At 41.4% G+C, this 24,524-nt stretch overlaps 1 protein-coding gene across 2 annotated transcripts in view; it reads left to right on the plus strand.

The window, feature by feature from the left end:
* LOC105478316 (collagen type XVII alpha 1 chain) overlaps positions 1-24,524 on the plus strand; it is a 92,513-nt gene that overhangs the window by 26,418 nt on the left and 41,571 nt on the right. Inside the window, exons 1-8 of one of the 2 annotated variants that reach the window (XM_011735438.3) lie at positions 10,090-10,299; positions 15,523-15,582; positions 17,934-17,978; positions 18,970-19,074; positions 20,072-20,200; positions 22,249-22,296; positions 23,235-23,270; positions 24,403-24,450. In XM_011735438.3, the coding sequence (XP_011733740.2) occupies positions 15,534-15,582; positions 17,934-17,978; positions 18,970-19,074; positions 20,072-20,200; positions 22,249-22,296; positions 23,235-23,270; positions 24,403-24,450 (460 nt within the window). In that variant the 5' untranslated portion in view covers positions 10,090-10,299; positions 15,523-15,533. Of the gene's footprint in view, positions 1-10,089; positions 10,300-15,522; positions 15,583-17,933; positions 17,979-18,969; positions 19,075-20,071; positions 20,201-22,248; positions 22,297-23,234; positions 23,271-24,402; positions 24,451-24,524 lie in introns of those variants that run through there. The other variant, XM_071069169.1, reaches the window with a different exon arrangement.

Genomic DNA, 24,524 nt, shown 5'->3' on the forward strand with positions numbered 1-24,524 from the left:
ATTCGACAATCAACATGCATTCATGATTTTAAGAAACCAAACTCTCAAGAAACTAGTAATGAAGGGAGTTTTCTCAACCTAATAGTGGGGATCTACAAAAATCCTATAGCTACCATGATACTTAATGGTGAAACACTAAGTGCTTCTCTTCCCAGATGGGAATAAATCAAAGATGTCCTCTCTTACTACTCTATTCAACATTGCATTGGAGATTCTAGCCAGTGTGCAAAAAATAAATAAAGGGTATTTCTTTATTAGAAAATAAGAAATAGAACTATTCACAGATGACATGACTGTCTATGTAAGAAACTTCAAAGAATATCCAAAATTGTACTAGAACCATTGTTTAGCAATATTACAAAGTCAATATATAAAAACTAATTGTACTTTCTTTTTTTTTTTTTTTTTTTGAGAGAGAGTCTTGCTCTGTTGCCCAGGCTGGAGTGCAGTGGTGTGATCTCAGCTCACTGCAAGCTCTGCCTCCCAGGTTCACGCCATTCTCCTGCCTCAGCCTCCCAAGTAGCTGGGACTACAGGCACCCACCACCATGCTGGGCTAATTTTTTTTGTATTTTTAGTAGAGACAGGGCTTCACCGTGTTAGCCAGGATGGTCTTGATCTCCTGACCTGGTGATCCACCTGCCTCAGCCTTCTAAAGTGCTGGGATTACAGGCGTGAGCCACCGCACCCGGCCAAAAACTAACTGTACTTCTATATATCATTGACAAAAAATTAGAAAATAAGATTTTTTTTAAAAAAGCATTTTAAATAGCACCATAAAATATTAAGTACTTTGGTACAAACATAACAAAATATGTGTAAAATCTGTTTGCTGAAAACTATAACACTAATAAAAGAAGTCAAAACAATATAGGTAAATGGAAAAATATGCCATGTTTGTGGATTAAAAGAATTACTGTGGTTAAGATGCCATTTGTTTCCTAAATATAACTATAATTCAATGCAATCCCAATATATTTACAAGTAAGATTTTCTGGGGAACTCAAATTAATATGAAAAAACGAAGGAAATAGAATAGCCAAAACCCCAAAGTTGAACGATTTACACTTTCTCAATTCAGAGTCCAGAATGTACACCATTATGCAATGGAAAACATTCATAGGGTCTGTACTTTCTGATTTCAAGACTTATTGTATTGTTACAGCAATTAAGGCAGTATGGTATTGGTGACAGGTAGACACACAGATCAATGGAGCATAACAGAGGTAAGAATAAATTCTTACTTACGTGAGTAGTTGATAAATCAATTTTAATAAATCCTTACTTATGTGAGTAGTTGATTTTTGACAAATTTGGAAGGATAATTCAATGGAGAAAGGATAATCTTTTAAATACATGGTTTTAGAACAAACAGATAGTCTTATATTTAAAAATGAACCTTGAGCCAGGTACAGTGGCATATGCCTCTACTCCCAGCTGCTTGAGAGACTTGAGCCCAGGAGTTTGAGCCCAACCTGGGCAACATAGGAAGATCTCATTTTCTAAAAAAATTTTTTAAATTTTTAGAAATGAACCTTGGTCCACGCTTTGCACTTTATACACAAATTAGCTCAAAAATGTCCATAGGCATAAATGTAAAGCTGAAAATATTAAAATTTCTAGAAAAAAATATTAAAAAATCCTTGGCCGGGAAGGGTGGCTCACGCCTGTAATACTTACACTTTGGGAGCCCAAGGCATGTGGATTGCCAGGGCTCACGAGTTTGAGACCAGCCTGGTCAACATGGTGAAACCCCATCTCTACTAAAATATAAAAAATTAGCCAGTCATGGTGGTGCGCGCCTGTAGTCCCAGCTACTCGGGAGGCTGAGGCAAGAGAATTGCTTGAACCTCTGGAAGAGGGAGGTTGCAGTGAGCCGAGATCGCACCACTACACTCCAGCTTGGGCGACAGAGCGAGACTCCATCTCAAAAAAAAAAAAGGAAAAGAAAATCCTGTGAATGCAGGTTAGGCAAAGATTCCTTAGACATGACATCAATAATATGATTCATAGTAGGAAAAAAAATGACAAACTGGACTTCCTCTCTAAAAGACCTTGTTAAGAAAACAGTCATCTAGCTGTAGACTGGGATAAAATATTTGCAAAAACACCTATCTGATAAAGGACTTGTATCCAGAATATATAAAGAACTATCAAAATTCAGTAAGAAAACAACCCAGTTTTAAAATTGGCAAAGATTTGAACAGATACTACCAAAAAAGATACATGAATGGCAAATAAGCATGTGAAAAGATGACCAACATCATTAGTCACTAGAAAAATGCCAATGAAAACCACAATAAAATATCACTCCACACTTATTAGAATTGCTAAAATGAAACAAATGGATAATGCCAAAAGCTGACAAGGATGTGGAACACCTAGAACTCTTATACACTGCTAGTAGGGATGCAAAATGGTATAAAACTTTGGTAAACTGCCAGTTTCTTATAAAGTTAAACATACATTTACTCAGGCAAGCGTTTTACTCCTAGGCATTTACCTAAGAGAAATGAAAATTTATGTTCGTATAAAATATGTACATGAATTTTTATAACAACTTTATTCATAATTGACAAAATGGGAAATAATCCAGATGTCTATAAACATATAAATGTATAAAAAAATTATAGTTCCATACAATGGAATATTACTCAGTAATAAAAAGCGGTAAATTATTATGCTTACAACAACATAAATAAATCTCAATGCTAGATCAAAAAAGCCAGATTCAAAAGGTTACATATTGTATGATTCCACTTATATGACATTTTGGAAAGGTAAAACTATAGAGATAGCTGCCAGAGGCTGGAAATGGGAGTGCACACAATGAAGCATAAAGGAATTTTACGATGCAATGGGACTGTTCTATATCTTAAATATGGTGGTGGTTACATGACTATATGCATTTGTCAAAGCTCCTAGACCACTAAAAAGTGAATTTTACTAGAATGTGAGTTCTCTGATTTGCATCTGATTCTGGCAAATTGCTGACACCAGGGTCCTCAAAAACACATATTAGAAACCAGTGGCATAATGACAGTTCAAAAACTTTTAGATGACTGTTATAATCAGTAGAATGTTAAGTCAGTGAGTATGTCAGGCAATGAGACCTGATTCTCAGCATGAGTTCATGTACTACAGATATATCCTTGAGGAAAATAGTGGCAACCACAAGCCAGGTAATAGGGTGCGGTCTTTATATTAATGAAGATAGTCCTGTGTAGACATGTTTTGTGAAAACTAAGCCCATCTCCTGAATCATGGCCTGCAGCATAAGAGAATGCTCATCCTTATGCAGACTTTTCAGCACTTTGGCAAATCCATCTATCAGGTGGCTTCCAGCTGTTTTGTTGAATTTTTTTGTTGCCCCCCCAATAGGGATCAAGCCTAACACAAATTTCAAATAACTGGTCTATTTATATAAAATAATCAGATTTTGAGAGCCTATCTTTTTCTGTGAGCAGTATTAAACTCTTCCTCTTCTTGCTGCTCCTGACATCCCTCCCATGTCATTTCTGAGCAAATAAAGTGCAGATGACTTGGCTTGCCCCAGTTCTTAGAGAGGCTTAACTCTACCAGGGTGGGTAGGTAAACACTGCCAAGCATAAAACTAGAAGTCACTTCCCATCCTGATGGGAGGATTTTCATTTCTTCTGCTAATCTTTTGGAATCAAAAGGATATTTTTCTCTGATTATAAAGGGTGTCCTAGTCTGATTTGTGCTGCTATAACAGAATACCAGAGAGTAATTTATTTTAAAAAATATTTCTCACAATTCTGGAGGCTGGGAAGTCCAAGATTGAGGGGCTGGCATCTGGTGAGGGCCTTCTTGTTATGTCATAACATAAGAGAAGGCCTCATATGGGTGAGAGAGAGAGAGAAGGGGGTTAAACTCATCCTTTTATAAGGAACCAACTCCAGAGATAACAAATCTACTCTTGAGATAATGCCATTAATCTATTAATGAGGGTAGAGTCATGACCTAATCACCTCTTAAAGGTCCCACCTCTTAACATTGTTACATTGAGGATTAAGTTTCCAACACATGAACTTTGGGGGACACATTCAAACTCTAGCAAAAGGGGAGCAAGTGCTAAGGCTAACACTGCACAGATTTTTCTTTGGCTCATTTTTGTCTTTTGATAAAGCTAATTTATAATTGTTCAATTACTTGAAATAAGTTAGAAATAATTTAGTAGGCCATGTGTTAGAAATAACCTATGGTTGCTTTAATTAAATGCATCATCTATAGGTGATATATTCTAACATAATCCTATATTCTTAATGTCTAAGTTCTTCAAGTCCAGAGAACGGAATCTTTTTTTTTTTCTTTTTTTTAATGCATCTCCCATTGATAATGTTAGCTGGTGAACACAGGACAAAATGGGAGCAGGGAAGAGTGCAAACCAAAGGGAATACACTTTTTGTTGTTGTTATTGTTTTTATATCCTCCACCAGAAAGTAATCTCTAACATGGGACTTTTGAGAAAGGTAACTTGGCAGAGAAGGGGAAGGAAGTGCTGTAGTTAGTGGTTGGCTTGGAAAAATCTCAGCATCATCCTAGGCCCTGCAGTCTCCCTCATCTTAACAGCAACCACTAAATATCATTGTCTCTGTCCAACCTGGCTGATCTTGTGCTGCTCAGTTCCTTTTTCTTTTTCACCTTTGCCTTGCTAAAGCTCAGGCTCTTCACTAAACTACTGCCAGAGCGTCCCCATCAGTCTATCTTGCCTCTTCTGTTCTACTCCACTGTCTACACTATCACCGAATTTATCTTTGTTCAGCCCAGCTGAACCTTCGGCAACTCCCCCTCACCCTCAGAATGACACCGACATGCTGCAGACTGGCACGTCAGACTCTCTCTGAAGGGTAGGTGCATCCTACCCTTCCCACCTCTCCTCCTTCTCTCCTTTCTCACACTATGCTCCACCACTCTCCACCCAAGCCTTCCTCTGTCCTGCATCTGTGCCTCTCGTGCTGGACTCTGTGCTTGAAATATCTTCTTCAGCCTTGGCTTCTCACCACCCCCGATCCTTTAAGGCCCAGCTCAAATGACTCCTCTTTTGTGAAGCTTTGACTGATGTTCACAGCTGAGAGTGGATTTTCATAGTCCTTAACTGTTCTCTTGTGGTTTATATTCTTCCGTATGTTGTAATTATTGGTATATGTGGTGACTGTGTTCATATATTTTTTCTTTTTATGTTGTAAATTACTGGAAGGCAGGTTTTATATTTCACCCTCAATTGTATTTATACACCTCATGCCTTGCTCATGATAGACACTCCATAGGTGGTAGTCCACTCACTCAACAAATATGAGTTTTGAATGGAAAAATGAATGAATAGATCTGAAGTTGGGAATGGAAGAAAAGGAAACCAGGGTGCTTTGTTATTATAATCAAGGCAGCAAGGAACACAACTGGCGATAATTCAACAAGCCCACATGGGAAGGGCAGGAGTTGGTACTACTCAGCTATGTCCTTCCAAAAGCCAAACAATTCCACACACCATGACATATGATATTGTCATAATTGTGTATAAAGAAGTCTTATCTAGTAGCACATGCTAAGCAAAGAAGCCAAACAGGAAGATGGTCTTCCAGTCTTCGAACAGTAGTAGAAAACTGTAACAAATAATTGTTGTATTATTTTTATTTAATATGTAAGAATTAGGTTTTTTTAAAAAAATCAGTGGATTTACTGTCCAACAAAAGAGCTGAATCAGCAATTATAGATACTGGAATTACCTCAGAAAATATAAAATTGTTTTCTCTCACCTCCTTCTCAGATAACTTTATTTCTTATTATCTCTTGAGAATGGAGGGCAAAATGTGTCCCAAAGCTATAGGATACCTGGTGAAAGTATCATAAATACATCATGGCACTATCATGTGATACTGTTTTTATGAGAGAAGAATCATAGAATAGGTAGAAATCCACCTATTGGGTACACCCCTTTAAACCAAACACATAAAGAAAATATGCGTCTACAAACATTCCATAAGGTAGGGAATAGTCACTTGGCAAAAGCACTCAGTCTGGTCACCAAAAACAAATCCCTTTTCAGAAACACATCAGCCACATAAAGCAGAGTCTGCCTGTACTCACGCTGCTCAGAGAGTGATGCATCTGGTCACTTGGTGCCAATCTGGGCCACACATGAAAAGACACTCTTTCTCCCCAGTGTATTTAAAAGTCAGTCGATAATTTTGGAAGTATAACTATTTTTCCAGGTTGCCTTTTAAGGTACTTTCCTTTCTAGTCCATCAAAAATGGATTACTGTGACTCATTAACGCAGCTCCAAACACAGTCAGAGAGCAAAAAACACCTTTCCGGTGTCTTAGTCACTTCTATTTCCTAAAGTTGACTCTTTGCTTCTTCATTTTGGCAAGAATTTTGTTGTTTTCTGGTTAATTTAAAAACATTTAAAAAACAACTCCCTTACTACCAGGCATATGGTGGGAACTTAATATATAAATGTTAAATGAAGTTTCTTTCACTCCATGTACCATGTCTTACTCACAGATTTGCCAAGTACAATAAACTATGAACACTGAATAACTAGAATGTGAGTACTTGAATTCTTTTTTCTTCTCCCCCAAAGTGCCTAATATAGGACTCTGTAAACACTACTCACACATGCACATCTGAATATGTGAGAACCGGCACGTGCACACACAGATGTGCAGTCTTATCAGCTGTTGAGTTAGCTTAGAGGATCCTTGACTGATTAACTTCAGGGGTTATCTGTTATAGATCTGATTGTTTTATTGTACCTGGAGAATACCAATATTTTTATAGGAACCCAAGGGAAGGAAAATACCATCCATGCTGATTCTGATGGTTGCTTAGCATGTTAGTTTTATTTTATTTTTTAATTTATTTTTATTTTGTAGAGATGGGATCTCACTATGTTGCCCAGGCTACTCTTAGACTCCTGGCCTCAAGAGATCCTCCTGCCTTGGCGTCCCAGAGTGCTGGGATTATAGGTATAAGCCACAATGCCTGGCCTGTGTGTTTGGTTTTATATAGTTGTTATAGCTGAATAATTGATTGGTCTGTGGTTGCTGAGTTCTATAAACAGATTTCTATCTAAAACTATCAATAAACTATTCCAATACCATACTGCTGTTAACTGAAAACATCCTCACTGTTCAGATGGTTTTGGGTTTTTTTTTAGTTATAATTTGCTCTCAGCCTGATCTGTTCTAATATTGCCTATTTTCTTTCAGTTCACAGTTATGAACAGACTTAAATTTTAATAATACACAAGGCAGGAAATGAAGGTTCAAGAGTCAAGTGGAATCTATTAGACTCTGCCACTTACGAGATGGAAGACCTTTAGCCTGTTACTCAGTCAAACTTCACTTTTCTCAGCTATAAAATGAAGATAATAATGGTACATACCTCTCGGAGTCATTGTGGGGATTGTGTTAGAGAATGGATGTAAAATATCTGGCTCACAGTAGTTCTAGAAAGCATTAGTTGCAGTTGCTCTTCTTTCCTGGGATCAATAATCCGAACACCCACCCAGTGCCCGTAGCGAGTTGCTCCTTAATGTCAACTTAAGAACATTTGTCACATAACCCAAAACACGTCCCTCCACAGCCTGTGAGGCCCTGTGTGATCTAGTCTTGCCTCCCTTGCCAGCCTCTCGCTCACTGCCTGCCTCCCTTCACTTGATGCTTTTGAGCAAATTGGCCTCATCACTGTTCCCCCATCTCACCATGCAGCTTCCACCTGAGAGACGTCTCAGAGACTCTTGCCCCATCTAGATATTAGAACACTCTCCAACCTGCCCTTCACCTGTGTTGATCTCTTTTCAACCTTCACCTATCACTTATGTAGCACGACTTTCCCTAACACTCCTCTCCAAGATTATGTCTCTTCTTATGCTCTCATAGTACCCAGTACTCTTTCTTTCTGATCTTGCTCTGTCACCCAGGCTAGAGTGCATTGGCGCCATCATAGCTCACTGTAACCTTGAACAGCTAGGCTCTTGTGATTCTCCTGCCTCAACCACCCGAGTAACTGGGACTGCAGGTATATGCCATCATACCCAGCTATTTTTTTTTTCAGTAGAGACAGGGTCTTGCTATGCTGCCCAGGCTGGTCTTGAACTCCTGGCCTCAAGTCGGTACACTTTCTTTATAATAGTTATCACATTCTTGCAGTTGCTCTTATAATATATATATATATACAATCTGCAATTATATATTGTACATAACTGTTATAGACTGAATTGCGTCCCTCTGAAATTCATATGTGAAGCCCTAATCACTAGTGTCTCAGTGAGTTTATTTGAAGATAGGGTTTTTAAAGAAGTAGTTAAATTTAAGTAAAAAGGAGCCCATCAGGGTGGACTCTAATTCGATCTGACTGTGTCCTTATAAGAAGAGGAGATTAGGACACACAGAGAGAGACACCAGGGATGTGCATGCACAGAGAAAGGCCATGTGAGGACACTGCAAGAAGGTGGCCATCTGCAAGCCAAGGAGAGGGGGTCTCAGGAGAAATCAAACCTCCTGACACATTGATCTTCAACTTCCAGCCCACAGAACTGTGAAAAAATAAATTTGTGTTGCTTAAGCCACTCAGTTCATGGTATTTTGTTACGGGAACCCTCACCGACTAATATATTATGTAAGGCCTGTCTTCTTCCATTAGACTGTGAACTCCATAAGCACAGGAAATATGTCCATATTTCACCACCAAACTGTTAGCACATAGTTTAATGCCTGGCTCCAAGCAGGAGCCAATATCTTTTTGTTTAATTCTTGAACTCATGAATAAAGGAATAAATGATGCAGGGTCATGTCTATTTTATGCTGAAAGCTTTGTGTGTTCTGGGTCCTTCAGTGTTCTTCTCCTATAGGACTGATGGAAGACATGTTGAGTATTTATTTGGGGAAAGCAGTGTCAAATTCTGCATCATTGAAAGGGTTCTGAAATGCATACTCCAGTGTGGAATATGGGCAGCTTAGGAGCAAGAGCCCCGCAGGTGTTGCCGTGGTCTGCTACCCTTCCATGGGATGCAGTGCCCACAATAGCAAGGTGCAGTCGTACGTCAGTGCTATGCCGCAGGGGCCCCACTACTCCCTTCCAGTATCTTAGGATAATGCCTCAGAACTGGGGATCCCATTGTGATGCTGGGTGCCAGGAATATGCTATGGCCTCAAAGGACTGCCTGAGTGAGTTCCAGGGTCAGACTTCCCATTTTACCAACACCAAGGGTCTCAAGCTAGTCTTTGGGCCCCCTGGAAAGCCAGATGCTATCCAGGTATTCATAAAAATTATCCTGATTGATGCAAGTAGACCATCTAGGGAAATCTAAAGGTCCCCAGGATGTACTTGGAGTTGCAGGACATCTGGAAGCCCACACATGTCTTTAGGTGTATGGACACTATGTGGTCACCTGATTTGAAGGACAGGAAGGTCCTTATCACTCCCCAACAGCACCTCTCTCCATTATTAGGTGGCTAAATGCCTAAAATTCCATCACTAACATGTCACTCTTTTAGGTCAGCATCACTATATCTGGTTGCCTCTTTTGTAAAATGAACCCCTACCCCACCAATTGCTCAGTACATTCAGTCATTAGCATATTATGAATTAGTTCACCAACTATTTTCTCCAGATGGGCTTGACCTGCCTTGAGTCACAAGAGTGGAAAGAGGACAAAGACATCTATAGGGGAAAGAGATCTTGAATATAAATCCTGCCAACTTCAGTTTCTCTAGGGCTCGGGCACTATGACCACAGGCCATCCATGTGCCTAGACCACTCCTGAATCATGCAGTGGGATTCCAGTACCCATGGCACTGAGAAAGGGTACTGCCACAAAGTTGTGGCAGTTCTCCAGCCATAGAAGGTAGGCAATAAAAAAGCATTTCCTTTATGCTGGTCTTTTGTTTCCTTTTCCCCATGGGCCTATAAACAGTTAATCTGGAATTCTGGAAGGAGAAGCTTTCTGCCTCCAGTAAAGTTTGATTCCTGCAGGCAGATTTTTTTTTTTTTTAAATCCAGCAAGTGTCAGATAATTGGAAGGGTGGAGTAACGCTGTAAACCACGACACACCTTTGTCAGGACTTGTTTGGAAGCAAAGAGTTGAAAGAAACAAGGTGGAGAGAAAGAGAAGTGAACATTTTTGAAAGATCACTCAGCTTTAACACACCTTGGCTGGGTCTGGATAAAAAAAAAAGTGAGCACTGCAAATTTCTAGAAGAAAACATCAGGGGAAGAAAGAGAGAGGGGGATTTATTCAAAGTTGTTTCCAATTCCTTCAAAACCTCAAACCAGGTAAGTAAACAGGAAGACTGACCTTTCTGCCTTTCTCTGAGACTTTGATGTAAGGTTTGCTGTTGAGAAAGTAAGTGTTTATTGGAGAAAAGAAGATGAAGTTCTGCAGTTTCTAGCATTCTGGTTAAAGTGATTAATTGGTTATAAAAGATGACTTTGTTGTATGCATTCTGCTTAGGATAGGTCTTTCAAAGGAAATAAGTGGGGAAAAGGAGAAGGCTGGTTAAAATATAGCGGGGTCTAGAGGCAAGATCTTTCTGTATTGTTTTCAGCATTGTAAAATGACTTGTGTTGTTTTATTTAGAATATGATACGGCCTTATAATTCCTTCTCTTCCAATCTCAGTTTCCCCTCTCGCTATCTTGCTCTCCTCTTCCCTCTGTCTCTCTCTCTCCACTGGACAAAGAGAACAACTCAGAGGTGAAGTTAAAGTATAGGTAAGGGGCCTTCTAGAAACAACCCTGTGCTGACTGGGCCTCTCTGATTAAGCCATACATGGTAAACATTGCTGTTTACCATGCTGTAAAATTACCTCTAATCTAAAGAAAAGTGTGATCTTTGAAATGATCTAATTAATTCAGGAATTTTCCAGGATCAAACTTAGAAGAAGAAAAAAAAAGGAAGAAAACTGTTTCCTGTATATATACTCTTACGAGTCAACTTGGGTTTCCCCCTGCCAAAAAAAATTCACTTTGAGATGAGAATTACCAGTTTAGATACCTAAGTGGATGACGTTAACTGGTAACTGACAAATTATCACTTTACTTTTTGAAGTGGAGGCAAAACCTCTGGCACATTCCTTTTTTTGAGAAGCAATTAATCAGTAGTCTAATAGTGGACTTGTGAAACGTAGTGAGATTTTTAAAAGGTATTCATTTGAAAAGCAGAATAGTTTCTTCTTACCTCCATATGTTCTCTCTTAGAGCTAAGGCACAGATCTGTCAGAGCTAACCTAAGACAGATGTCTATCCCCACACAGACGTACTCCAGAGAATCAGAGGGGTCCTGCTTTACTCTTAGGCCCTGCAAAACATCCACATGAGTCTGAGCAGAGATTACACAGGAAAAATTAAACTGAACAGCTCTGCTTCAAGCTTGCAGAGAAACTTATCAGCCTGGATAATATGGCAAAACCCCAACTCTACAAAAAATACAAAATTAGCCAAGCATGGTGGTGCACACTCATAGTCCCAGCTACTCAGGAGGCTGAGGCGGGAGGATCACCTAAGCCCAGGAGATTGAGGCTGCAGTGAGCCGTGATGGCACCATTGCACTCTGGCCTGGGCAACAGAGCCAGATTCTGTCTTAAAAAAGAATAGGAACTTTGGGAGGCCGAGGTGGGTGGATCACCTGAGGTCAGGAGTTCGAGACCAGCCTGGCCAATATGGTGAAACCCCATCTTTACTAAAAATGCAAAAATTAGCTGGGCGTGGCAGTGCGTGCCTGTAACCCCAGCTACTTGGGAGGCTGAGGCAGGAGAATTGCTTGAACCCAGGAGGCGGAGGCTGCGGTGGGCCAAGGTTGCGCCACTGCACTCCCACCTGGGCGACAGAGCAAGACTCTGTCTCAAAAAAGAAAAAAAAAAGAACAGGAAAAAACTCCTTAGATTGGTGAAACTGACCAGAACTAAGAACTAACTACCTTCTCAGATTATGAAAAACAAAAAGAAGTCTGTGTTTACATTGTTTGTTTCATTTGCCATTATTAACAGTGGCAGGACACAACTGTAAACAAACCAGCATAATCACAAAGCTGGTGCCCTATCCCACCTGCCCCCAGTCATGACAATCCAGGATGCCAACTGTAGCAAGCGGCAAACCCATCTCCGGGGTGTTATAGAGACAAAGCCAAGCCTCCGAGACAGTCAACTCCAGGGCATTGGCTTTCCTGGAGTCAAACTGCTGAGCCCTTCTGTGTTCTCAGGTCAATAGCCAGTGGATGGTTTTCTAATACTTTGGCAATTTTGTTGTTGTTTTGTTTTAAAACTTAAAGTGTATAAAGATTGGAGTAATACAAGCTATAAAAATACTTGCAATTCACTAACAGAGTATAGAAACATTCCTAAAACAAAAGATGGAGAGGAAAATACTTAGCTTCTTCATTATCTTTGTTGTATCAAGAACAAAGTGTTTCATGTGTCATTAGAATAAGATAACGTGATGGTTTAAACCCAAATATGATGGTAAACAGTTAACGTGATGGTTCACTGTCACTAACAGTGGTTTGTCCTTGTGTATGTGTGTATGTTAGACAGCAGCATCGTCTGAATAGTTTTAGGTAGATGTGACATCATTTAAATAAAATAGAAAGGAAAAAGCTCATAAAAGTAGAAAAATGATTTAAAATTGTGTCTTCTTGCCTAGAAAAGTGACATGGGATCATTTTTACACCTTCACAAAAACATTAACTATAAAATAACCACAAAGCAACCCTTTAGAACTATGGATGGAAATTAGTATAATTTTGGAATTGAGAGCTTGAATGATCTGCTCATCCTTAGTTCTAGTAAAGTGGCCCAACTATCTGAGAAGTTAAAAATTATGTTATTTGACAGTGCTTCCATTAAGTAGGGCTTTGGGAAGATGAACACACTGGTGAATCCTGCTAGGATAGGCAGGCGCAGGCACATACCTGGGCAGGAAACGTTCCTTTTCCTAATGTTACACTTTTAAAAAACTATCAGCACTTAAAATGTGTAAAAAAGAAGTCCTGGGAATATACTGTAGGTTCCATGGGAAGATCCTAGTCCAGGCTTGTGCGCCACGCCATCATTCTCCATTTAATATAACTCACTTATAGAAAGTTTCCTCTTATATTTGGTTTAAAGGAATCAGTCTCCCAACACTTACCTGACACCTCAGATTGGCAGTGGGACACACAGACATTGGGGTGGCTTCAGATTGAGAGACAGGCATCTACCTGTACCTGCCTAGAGCTGGTTACATCCACAAAGTACCTTCCAATGAGGAGCTCCCAGGCCGTGAAGGAAGGCATCTGATTTCTAAGTAGGTCATCACTTCACGCCATCTGGAAGGTGGGGAACCCTTGGCTTTTTACTGCAGAAATCCTTTGTCATCGGGATTCAGGGAAAAGATGGAGGGCCTAGAAATGCCTGCTATTTTTCTGGATAAAGAAAGAACAAGCAAAACTTTCCAGGTTTGCTGCCTGGAGACTGTACTCTTAGCAAACAGAGTCATGATCCATCTTCCTAAATGACTGCAAGTGGAACCCATCCAGCCAATCCCAAATGTATAGCTGTCAGCAGCAACTTTCACTGAAAGATCAAAATAAGCAATAACTTATAGGAAGTAAAAGTTTCTGTGGATTGTTATAAACAGTTCATTTCATGGTAATATTTCATATCAATTCAGGTACCATCCTAGAAAGCTAGTCACCTCCCCACTGACTGCCAGGTGCATTTAAAGGTTTAATCTCCCCAAATGCCTCCTGATCCACAGCTTATTGTCTATTTTTTAAAAAGAAAGTCAGAGAAGGGTTTCAGAGGTATCAAATTAATGCTTAAACAAAGGATTGCAAAGAAGGTGTCCAGTTGCACGTAGGTTTGCATGACATAAGTCATATAGGTTATAGCTGGAATGCAGACAGATTCACTGGCCAGGTTTGTCCTTTAATGAGGCTGGACTCCTTTGTTAAACTGTGTATGGAGCCCCTCCTCTGAGCTCCAGGAAACATACCTATAAAGACATTCTGTGGCTTCTCAGATCCAGCTAGGATTTTTTCCATGATGCCTCATTCCTTGCCTTGAGCTGTGTTTGAGAAACACCAATGAGCAAGAAGTTGGCACATTTACCAGGTCCTGAAGCTAAGTGTATGAATCTTGGTTATACCACCAGATCGTTGATCAGCTGGTCTCATTTGGTCTTGGTTTTCATCAGGCAAGTCACCCAGAGCCACAGTATGACTTTCATGGTCCCTAGACACTTTTGCCTTTGTAGGCCCCTTCCTCCATCAAAAAACTTTTTAAAATTCTATTTTACAACTGCATTGGTATAAAGAAGGACATAATCCAGATTAGATTCTGTTCATTTTTCCTTCTGATGTTAAAAGTAAACATTTTGTGGGCCCCAAAATGTGCTGTGGGCCTAGGCACTGTGACCACTTTGCCTACTGGGTAAGTCGAGCCTGAAGGCACTAGGCAGAGACTGGAAGGAGAGCTCTTCAAGCAAGGGGCACCTGGCAGAAGCAGTGTGCCTCAGCATTCTAGAACCCAGTTCAAACTACAACCAAAAGATAAACTTTTGGAGGAAGAGAAAGTTAGAGGAAGGGAGAGAATCACAGGGAAAGTCAGATTTCAGGTCCTTTCAGAACCTGGGGCCAGGCAGCACAGCAAGAAGAGAAGAGCCCAATTGGGACGGAACCTTTGCTGTGCATTCCTGTGTGTTTAACACTTGAGCCTTCATTCCCACTGCCCTCTGGCAACAGCCCTGCCTCATACCATCCATGCTGAGGGACACGGTGGACAAGATTGCACTGGTTTTCTTTTTTCAGAATCAGAGTAAGAATAAAGGAAGTATATAAAAAATACAAATATGTATTTTCCTACATGCTTCTATAGATTTTACAGGCTTTGTTCAACTGTTTTTCATACTTATGTCTGCAGATAAGCATGCAAGAGCTGATTATAGTGAATGTTTCATACTTTGGAAAGAGTAAAGTTCCATACAAGTACGACAAATAAAATTATTTTTATCCTGATTTAAATCCATCAAGTGCCATTCTTACCTCCAGACTCGAAAATAATGAAGCATGAATGTCTCATATGCATAGAGTTCTATATAGAACAATGAACATTATGGGAGACATTAAAATGAATTAGTTGATAGCACTAAGTGCCTTGACAGATCCCCTTCAGCTATTTATTACCATGGAAAAGAATGGAGATTTTATAGTCAAACAAAGGTCAGGACACCTAATCTGCTATGTAAGCCTCTTGATGCTCAGCAGGGGGCAGGCTGATCAACTAGAGACTGAAAAATAAGATCCCAACATAAAGAAATAGAATCCAAAGTGGAACTATTAAATTAATCTCTATTATACGTGTTATAAGAAATGGGAATGATCTTGTAAAAAATACTCACATGAAAGAATCATGCTTTAAATTCTTGAAATCATGTTTTTAGTTATCAGCTTCAACAGTGAGGACCTATACTTACGAAAAACAATGATAAATATGACTATCCTGGTTTCTGATTTTTCCTGCAGGTGGCTATGGTATGGATGTAACCATGAAAAACAGAGATGGTACTGAAGTCACTGAAAGAAGTAAGAGCATCAGAATTTTTAAATTTATGTGTTTTATTATAAAAGTAACAAAAATTTGGAAACAGAATAAGTAATTCATTTATAATTTTACCACAACCACTGTATCATGTTTAAATGTGTTCCTAAATGGACTTTAATCCTTCTCATAAGATAGTTCTTGTTGATTTTTATGTCAAAAGATGTCCTGCTTTTTCTTGAATGATGAAGGTTATCATTTCCATGTATAGTTTTTATAACCCTCATTTTTAATGATGAGATAGCATTATGCTAAATGAATTCACCATAATTTATTTTATCATTTCCAAATTTAGGGGTACAGGGCAACAGAAATCTAAACGAATAACATCCTAGTTATTGCAGAGACAAAGTTGAAATAAAACTAATATCATAGGCCGGGTGCGGTGGCTCAAGCCTGTAATCCCAGCACTTTGGGAGGCCGAGGCGGGCGGATCACAAGGTCAGGAGATCGAGACCACAGTGAAACCCCGTCTCTACTAAAAATACAAAAAATTAGCCGGGCGCGGTGGCGGGCGCCTGTAGTCCCAGCTACTCAGGAGGCTGAGGCAGGAGAATGGCGGGAACCCGGGAGGCGGAGCTTGCAGTGAGCAGAGATCGCGCCACTGCACTCCAGCCTGGGCAACAGCATGAGACTCCGTCTCAAAAAAAAAAAAAAAAAAAACTAATATCATAGTTGACCTCTACACTGAAAATTGAAAACAGATACATTTATTTAGTGAAACTGCCCAAATAATAAATTCAGAGACATTTAAACTCTCCTCCTACCAACTTTAAGTCAGGAAACTCTTTCACTTATTCCGTGACTTTCGTATATCTCCAATTAAAAAAAAAAATTCTGGCTCCATAGACTTGAAACTTTTGAAACTTTTAGTTAGGAAATAATTTATTTTTATGTGTCAAAGAATACCAAAGGTCTGTACAATGAGAGGTTTAGTGAAAGCTCAAGGACTATTTTTCAAATCAAGCTGCCACTGTACTCTAGAAAAACATTTCCTTTTTCTTTTTTTTTTTTTTGAGACGGAGTCTTGCTCTGTCACCCAGGCTGGAGTGCAATGGTGCAATCTTGGCTCACTGCAACCTCTACCTCCCAGGTTCAAGCCATTCTCCTGCCTCAGCCTCCCTAGCAGCTAGGATTACAGGTGCTCACCACCACACCCAGCTAATTTTTTGTATTTTTAGTAGAGACAGGGTTTCACTATGTTGGCCAGGCTGGTCTCAAATCCTGACCTTGTGATCCGCCCAACTCAGCCTCCCAAAGTGCTGGGATTATAGGCGTGAGCCACCATGCCCAGCCAACATTTCCTTTTATGCATTAAGTACTGTTTCTGGCATGTCCATAAGTGCATTTTCTTGCTAGGACAACCAAACTAATTAGCAAAATGCAGTATAAAGAAGGACAGTGTGAATAAGAGTTGTGTGGGATGGAGCAGGTGTCAGCGGCACAGGTGAAAGTAGCACAAAATGATCCTGCACCATCTTCCTTTACTCTTTTCTCCTTTCACCACCTTCCCCACACATACGTGCCCATGCATGCCACACACACACACATGCATGCATGCATACATGCATGCAAGCACGCACACTGGAAACTTGCTTTTAAAGAACAAAATCCCCAGATAGGTAGGGGCTTCTGTATACCCACCAGAGACAGAGGTAGCAGTGAGGGCCACAGTCAGAGCATGAGTGATGGATTTACCATCTCTCAGAACTACAGGAACTAAATTTCAGAGGCCAAGGGGCTGGTTCTTCAAGTTTGTCTGTGATGCGCCTGGATCACTGATTTTGCCAAACCCCAAATGTGACTTACCAGGAGCCCCCTTCCTTCCCACAACTTCAGGGGTTGTCCTGAAGACTTTAGAACAAAACATAATATTCTTGAACACCTCCAAATTCATGAAGAAGTACACAGTGAAGTCAGCCAGGGTGTTGGTCTCAGCTGGACTGAGAGACAATGGGGAAGGAGCAATTCAGAGAAACAGAGTGACTTGAGACAAGAGGGCCTGGTCCTCCTTCAACCTCAGACCAGGTCTGGACTGGATCTAATTGTCTAAGGAGAGACATCAATACCAAAACTACTCATGTTTCAAACAGTGGCTAACTTCTTTTGGCTCCAAAGAGATATAAACTTATTTTCCAAGCATATTAAACCCATTGTTATTGCTCAAATCTTTTTGCACAGTGGGTCAGATCATATACCTTAAAGCACAAGCATAGAAAAATCAACGTCGAACCTAATTTAATATGCTTAGCCTATGGCAGAGCTTAGACCTTGCCGAGATCCAGAGGTGTCAGTGCATTACATAAGAACTCACCTTTTCTTTGTCTTTTTCTAGTTGTCACTGAAACAGTAACCACAAGACTTACATCCTTACCACCAAGTAAGTAACTACCTCAATAGCTTTCTTTTCAGTAGGTCACATTTGAAGGGCCCCACACTTCTAACCTTCTCCATAGGAGCTCCAAAATTTTTGAAATCTTTTTTAACAGCTATATTGACATTAATTTCTATACAACAGAATTCACCAGTTTGAAGTGTATAATTCAGCAATTGCTAGTATATTTACCAAGTTATGCAGCCATGGTTACAGAACCATTTTAGATTTCCATGGCTCCGCAAAAAGAAGTGACCATTAGCAGTCATTCCTTATTCTCCCTCCTCTCTCCTCTGCCCCTGGAAACCACAAATCTACTGTCTCTGTAGATTTGCCTATTCCAGATGCTAAAATATTGGATATCTCATCTATCCTGAGCAGGGATTGGGGGCTACCAGTCAAGCTTCTTGTTGAGGCTACTTTTTTTGTCCAGGAGCTCCTATCACTCCTGTAATATTGATCTGAGCCCAAAACCTACCCCCTGCCCCCATCTCCAGGGAGCCTTGTTCCCTGGGGATGAGGAGAGCCCACCCACCAGCAGGTGAAGTTGGAGCAGTGATGGGCTGCCAGGTGGAACACCAGCAACACAGAGCTGCCACACGCCCTTCCAGCACTTCTAGGCGCTGCCATGCCTGGGTGCTGACCAGGCACTCAGAAAAAGCAAGCCCAACCAGGTCCTGGACTCAAGGAGCTTTCATCGCTCAGCCTTTTCTAATATTTAAAATTTCCTAATACGCAACTTGCTATATTCCACCCGGGAGACTTTTCTTTTAAATCAGGTGGAATACTCACTCTAGATATTTGTATAAAACAAAACAAAACAAAAAACAATGAAACTGGAGCATGGCAGCTTGCATCTTATAATGTAGGTGAGAAAGGGACCCCAAACTAAGAAGGTCCTGGTGAAAAACCAGGGAAGGCTTCCACATGGTGGGGGACAGGGGATCCTCTGGCCTGACTCCACCCTGAAACTGTCACCTGCTTTTGTTCCTGGCAGAAGGCGGGACCAGCAATGGCTATGCCAAAACAGGCTCTTTTGGTGGAGGGAGCCGGCTGGAGAAACAAAGCCTGACTCATGGCAGCAGCGGCTACATAAACTCAAGTGAGTGCCCACTGGTGCAACGGGTCAGGGAAGAATGGGTGACAAAGAGAGAGACACCAAGAAAGTCCTACACAGGACACAGGGCAGACACGATTTTGAATCGGTGCACAAGAGGGACAATTACAATCACCTGTCATCCATTCCAAATGCCCCCAAGAGTTACCTAAATAACACACAGCCATTGGACGGCGGGGGTGGAGAATGGGAGTGTAAATTATAAATCATCAGCATTTGAAGCCTGCTTAAAATCAGATCCATTTTCATTAAGTCCACAATATAAATAACTATCATTAATTAAGAAGACTTCATGGGTAGATAGCTATTTCCCCACTAAATCACTCTCTTTAAGCCATCTCTTTAGAGAACGATGTGCACGCCTGAGGGTTTACAATTTGAATTAACAACAACAAAAGAAACTTAACGATTGGGTTACTGTGCTAAGGGAAGCTGGTGACATGTGATCCCATGCTGTGCAAGATTCTACTGGGCAAGCATCCAACACAGGCCCATTGTTCCCAGTGAAGCACTCTTTCAAACTAAAACAAAACAAAGCAAAGCAAGGCAAAACAAAACAAAAACAAGAAGCACCCAGATATCCCCTGAAGCCATTTAAAATACTTGAAAGTAAAACTAAAAAGGAAGCCCCAAGGCATAAGAACAGCCAGGTTGACCAACAGAAACACCTGCCCTTACCTGTTGAGGCACACTTCCAAGCTGGATTATATTCTAGTCCTTCCAAGCAGTGTCTACAAGAAAAATGCTGCCAAATCCTTTCCATTTCCATGCATGGTAACCATGCACAGGAAGGACTTTCCCAGGCAATAATTCCACCTTTCCATTTATGAACAGCTGGGGGAATGCTGAGGTGGCCCTTTTCAGCTGTGCCCTCCCGAAAGCCCTCCCTGAGTGTACTTGGTTAATATAGTTGGGTCACAGTAACCATTTGGTTCACCTCTCTGCTGAAGCACTGAAAACTTATGCTTTTCCCCTCTTGCAGCTGGAAGCACACGAGGCCATCCCTCCACCTCTAGTTACAGGAGGGCTCACTCACCTGCCTCCACTCTGCCCAACTCCCCAGGCTCAACCTTTGAAAGGAAAACTCACGTTACCCGCCATGCGTATGAAGGTATCAGTCCTACTAACCATACAAGAGAACCATTCTCTTCCCCAAGAAACTTCACTCATTCTTTGAAGATTTACATCCTGGGCACCTGTGTCTGCCCCTCACCTTTCTCCCCACTCCTCCTTCATTTCTTTTATGGACTTTCATTACTTGAAGACTTCATTCATTCATTCACTACCTCATTTATTCATTCATTCACCCATTTAGTTACTTTTCCAACTAGTATTTTATCCAGCACCTGCTATGTGTTTAACACTGTGTAGAAAGGCTTGATGAATGCTTAAATGAATCAGACATGGATCTTGTCTTCAGGACCTATAGTCTAATAGACAAGTTAAGATGACAGATAAAATACAATTGTGTAAAGCAGATGGAGATTATCATTTTAAGCTGAGGAAATTAGGGAAAATTCTATGGAGGAGGTGACATCTGAGCTGGGTCCTCATGATGAGTAAGAGTTTGTTACCCAAAGATGGAGAGATGGGGCTGTCCAAGCTGTGAGAGCAGCAGCATAAGCAAAGACAGCCAGGAGAGCCCAGGGCTTAAGTTGGAAATTCAGGGGTACTTATGTGCAAAAGGTTTGAGGGACTCAGATTCAGTGCTAGGATAAGATGTTTAGACTTTATTCCATATGCAATGAGAAGCCACAGACAGTTTTTAGCAAAACAATCATATTTGAGGTCCAGGACTGGAACTCTGGAAGCCATATGTTGGAAAAATTGGTGAGAAAGAGACTAAACACAGTGACAAGTTAAAAAGAACTCCTCAGTCATCCAGAGAAGGGACATTTTGGCTGGGACCAGGTTGGTAATGATGGAGGTGAGGAGCAAGAGGTGGAAGGTATCACTGAAGTGGAATTGACAGGTTTGGCAATAGATTAAATGTAAGAAGGCCTCACACACAGGTTGGGTTCTTGGTGGTGCCAACAACTGAAACAGGGAACTAGGTGGATGACTCCACTTGATGAATCCAGCTATTTCATCCTGAAGTACAGCCACTTTCCCAGCTCTCTGGCGAGGGTAGCAAGCAGGCAGTGGGTGATGCAGGATTTGAGTTCAGGGAAGAAGTCAGGGCCCAGATACCCAGGTGGAAGCCATTCGCAGAGAGGTGTTAGAGGAAATCAGAAGACTAAAGGAGTTTGCCAAGAAGGAGAGTATAAAAGTTGAAGGAAGCAAAGAAAGATAAAGTGGAGGGAATAAGGAGAAAGAAGAGCCAGAGAACAGAGAGAGGAGGAAGAGTCTTTTAGGGACATGGGGAGACCAGGAACATGCAACAATGCTGAGGTCAACACAAGAGAGTGCTCAGGGTCAAGAAGGAGTCGTAGAAGAAGACACCTGGGTTCCATTACTAAGGTTCCTGGAGTTCCTGGTGATCTGCAGTAGCAGTTTTATGTGGGAAACTGACCAGCCAGGTGGCCAAGGAGTTCAACGGTGAGAAGAGATGGGTGCTGGTATTGGAGAAGCAGGAGTAAGGCCCACACACTCTAGTGAATGACTACAGCAGGCTGGCATCCCACACACACAGCAGACTCCCTCCTGCTGCTGCAGGATGAGAGCTACCGGCCATTGGGAAGCCCCAAATCCAGGTGAGGTGGATTGCATCATCACGGTGCTTTCTGAGGTCGGGCCTGACCAGGGATTTGTACCTTCATTTTAATTGGGTCCACGTTTGGGACAAGCCTCACAAGGTCAGAGAGGTTCCTGGTGCTGAGGGCAGGTTACTTGATCAGGGCAGATCACTTGCTCTAGAACAGGCACAGGGCAAGCCCGGTGGAGGAAGTGAACAAAAAAGAAAGAAATCAAAACCTGCTGCTCTCCTTTGTTCATCCTTGCCTCATCTGAAGTAGGTCCTTGACCAGAGTAAAGTGCTGCGACCAGGGCCATGATGGGTCGTGTTTACATCATGAGCCTGGCTCCTTTGACATGCATGCTGAAGAGCATACCTCATCCCCCCTGAAACACTGAGGGCAGTGTAACAGGCACTGCCTCCCCTTTTGGAAGCTCTATGGGCCTAAGAGGCCATTTGTTCTAAGTGTTTTATCCCCTCTCCAGGGAGCTCCAGTGGCAACTCTTCTCCGGAGTACCCTCGGAAGGAATTTGGTATGTCTTCTCCTCATTTTCTAAAGAAATGGTCAAACGAGGCTCTAGGAAAATCCCTGGGGGAGATGAAGTGGTGGGAGTAGGGGACATCATGAGTTAAATGGATTCTTCTAAAGGAGTTTGACCCCTGCTGACCTATTTTTCCCTTGCTCTTTATCCTGAAGCATATTAAGGGGACTCTCAACCACATAAACTTGCTGTCATAAGCCTTTGCTCGTGGCACTATAGAAATGGTAAGCTATATATAAGGCTCAGGCTTGGATAGATAAGCCCCTAAGGCCAAGCAATAATTGTAGGGATTCTTCTTTCCAGGAGATGCACAGAGGCCTCCCCCAAGGCAGAGCAACGAGTAGAACACACAAGTGCTAGGCATCCCGGCACCTCCACTATTGCTTGCTTTCAAGGGAACTGTGTGTGCTTCATGAACCTCCAGGCTGTGTCTTCACTTGGCCTTAAGTTTTTGTTCCATGTTCTTGCAATCTCACTGTGCATATGAATTAATACCAGGATCATTGATTATACAATGATTATAATTTTATGTATTTGCTTACAGTGGGGAAACCATGGCAGTCTCGAATAAAAAAATCAAAGGGAAGACTTGGGAGCTTTTTGATACATTTGATCAGTGTAGTCAGTCAGTCCAAATGGATCATGCTCCCCAACAGATTACCTTAGCTAACTTAACTTTCAAAATGTTAGCTAACTTAATATTCATTTAGCTAATTTAACATCATAAATGTACTAGGGCATTACAAAACATTCTCTGCTGTTGCTAAGTGATCATCATTTATTAAGCAACTGCTATTCAGAAAAGCCTCTATCTGGATTTAGACACACTATGAAAGTAACCCCTCACCAAATATATCTACCTCCATGTCAAAAGTCTTTAGCATGCCACCTCTTACATATGCCTAAAATTGCATTTCTTTGTTTCTCAGCATCTTCTTCAACCAGAGGACGGAGTCAAACACGAGGTGAGTGCCGTCACTGGGTTCAGTCCAATTCATTCGACAAGTATTTTCTGAGCAGCTAATGTGTGTCCAGCCTTGAGCCAGGGAGTGTAAGGGGTACAGAAAAATAAACAAGGCATGCTTTCTGCTTTCAAGGAGCTGAGAGAATCCTGGGAATCTTCCGCCCGGCTCTATCGGGAGGGGAAGGGTAGCTTTTGACGTTAATCTAACAAGCACATACAGGCAGGAAGCAAAACACATGATAACAATGTGGAGCATCATTTGTCTTGCTGTGGATCATCTGAAGATGCAGATACCACATCTGCTTTCACTTCTGGTCTCCTGGCTGACTTTAACAAGATATGCTCTAATTGCCTTTACACAGCAAAAGATGAGCAAAATCCCCCCAACCTTTTTTTTTCCGAAATTCATCCAGGAGATAAACAGCTCCAGGACAGTTTTGTAATCTAGTCATCTAGACAATGATACAGGAGAGAAATATAATCCTGGGAGAAGCAACCCTTGCTAAACTTTGGGCAGGGTTGGGGGCAGCATGTTAGGGCTGAGCTGAAGGCAGAATTCTTCACAATGACCCACCTAGACTTCCTATGGGCCTTATTATCATCAATAACTTGGAAGTTAGGAGTATGCCAACCACCCACAACTTTAGGCTGATAGTTGAAAGATGCAAATTCTCCACCTGAAGCTAACTAATAATGTTAACTACCAGCTTCCTGCCCCTCCCATCTCTGAAGAAGCCAAAATGGCAAGTAAACACTGGTTTTTAGAATCTTTTGCCAATGCCTGAGACCACGGAGGCAGGAGAGAACCTTGGTTGTGGCAGCCATGAGGTGGATGATGGGGAGAGGGTTGATCACTGCTGATTGTACTGGAACCTCCTTGCTCAGCCTGGAATTTTATTAGAACATCTGCAGCTGCCTGGGAGGTGTGCAGTTGGCAGAATGGGGAATTGTTGGAGGTACGGAGGTCTCCCTTTTTAAGCAGCACTCTTTTTGGGCACACCTAGATTTCCTGTTTCCAGAACTCAGAAATGTCAGAGCAGCCTAAAGGGTCATCTGCTGCTAGGAGTTCAGTGTCAGGGATTGTGATCTAAGCTCCTTCATTCACACCCTTCTCTATCTCTTCCCTTGTACAGAGAGCGAAATTCGAGTTCGACTGCAGAGTGCGTCCCCATCCACGCGATGTAAGTGGTCATGATCTCGCTGAAAAGAAAGGGTCCAGAAATCCAGGGCTAGTGCTGTGTGTGTGTGTGCATGC

The sequence above is a fragment of the Macaca nemestrina genome, chromosome 9, assembly GCF_043159975.1.
Source record: "Macaca nemestrina isolate mMacNem1 chromosome 9, mMacNem.hap1, whole genome shotgun sequence".
Lineage (NCBI taxonomy): Eukaryota > Metazoa > Chordata > Mammalia > Primates > Cercopithecidae > Macaca > Macaca nemestrina.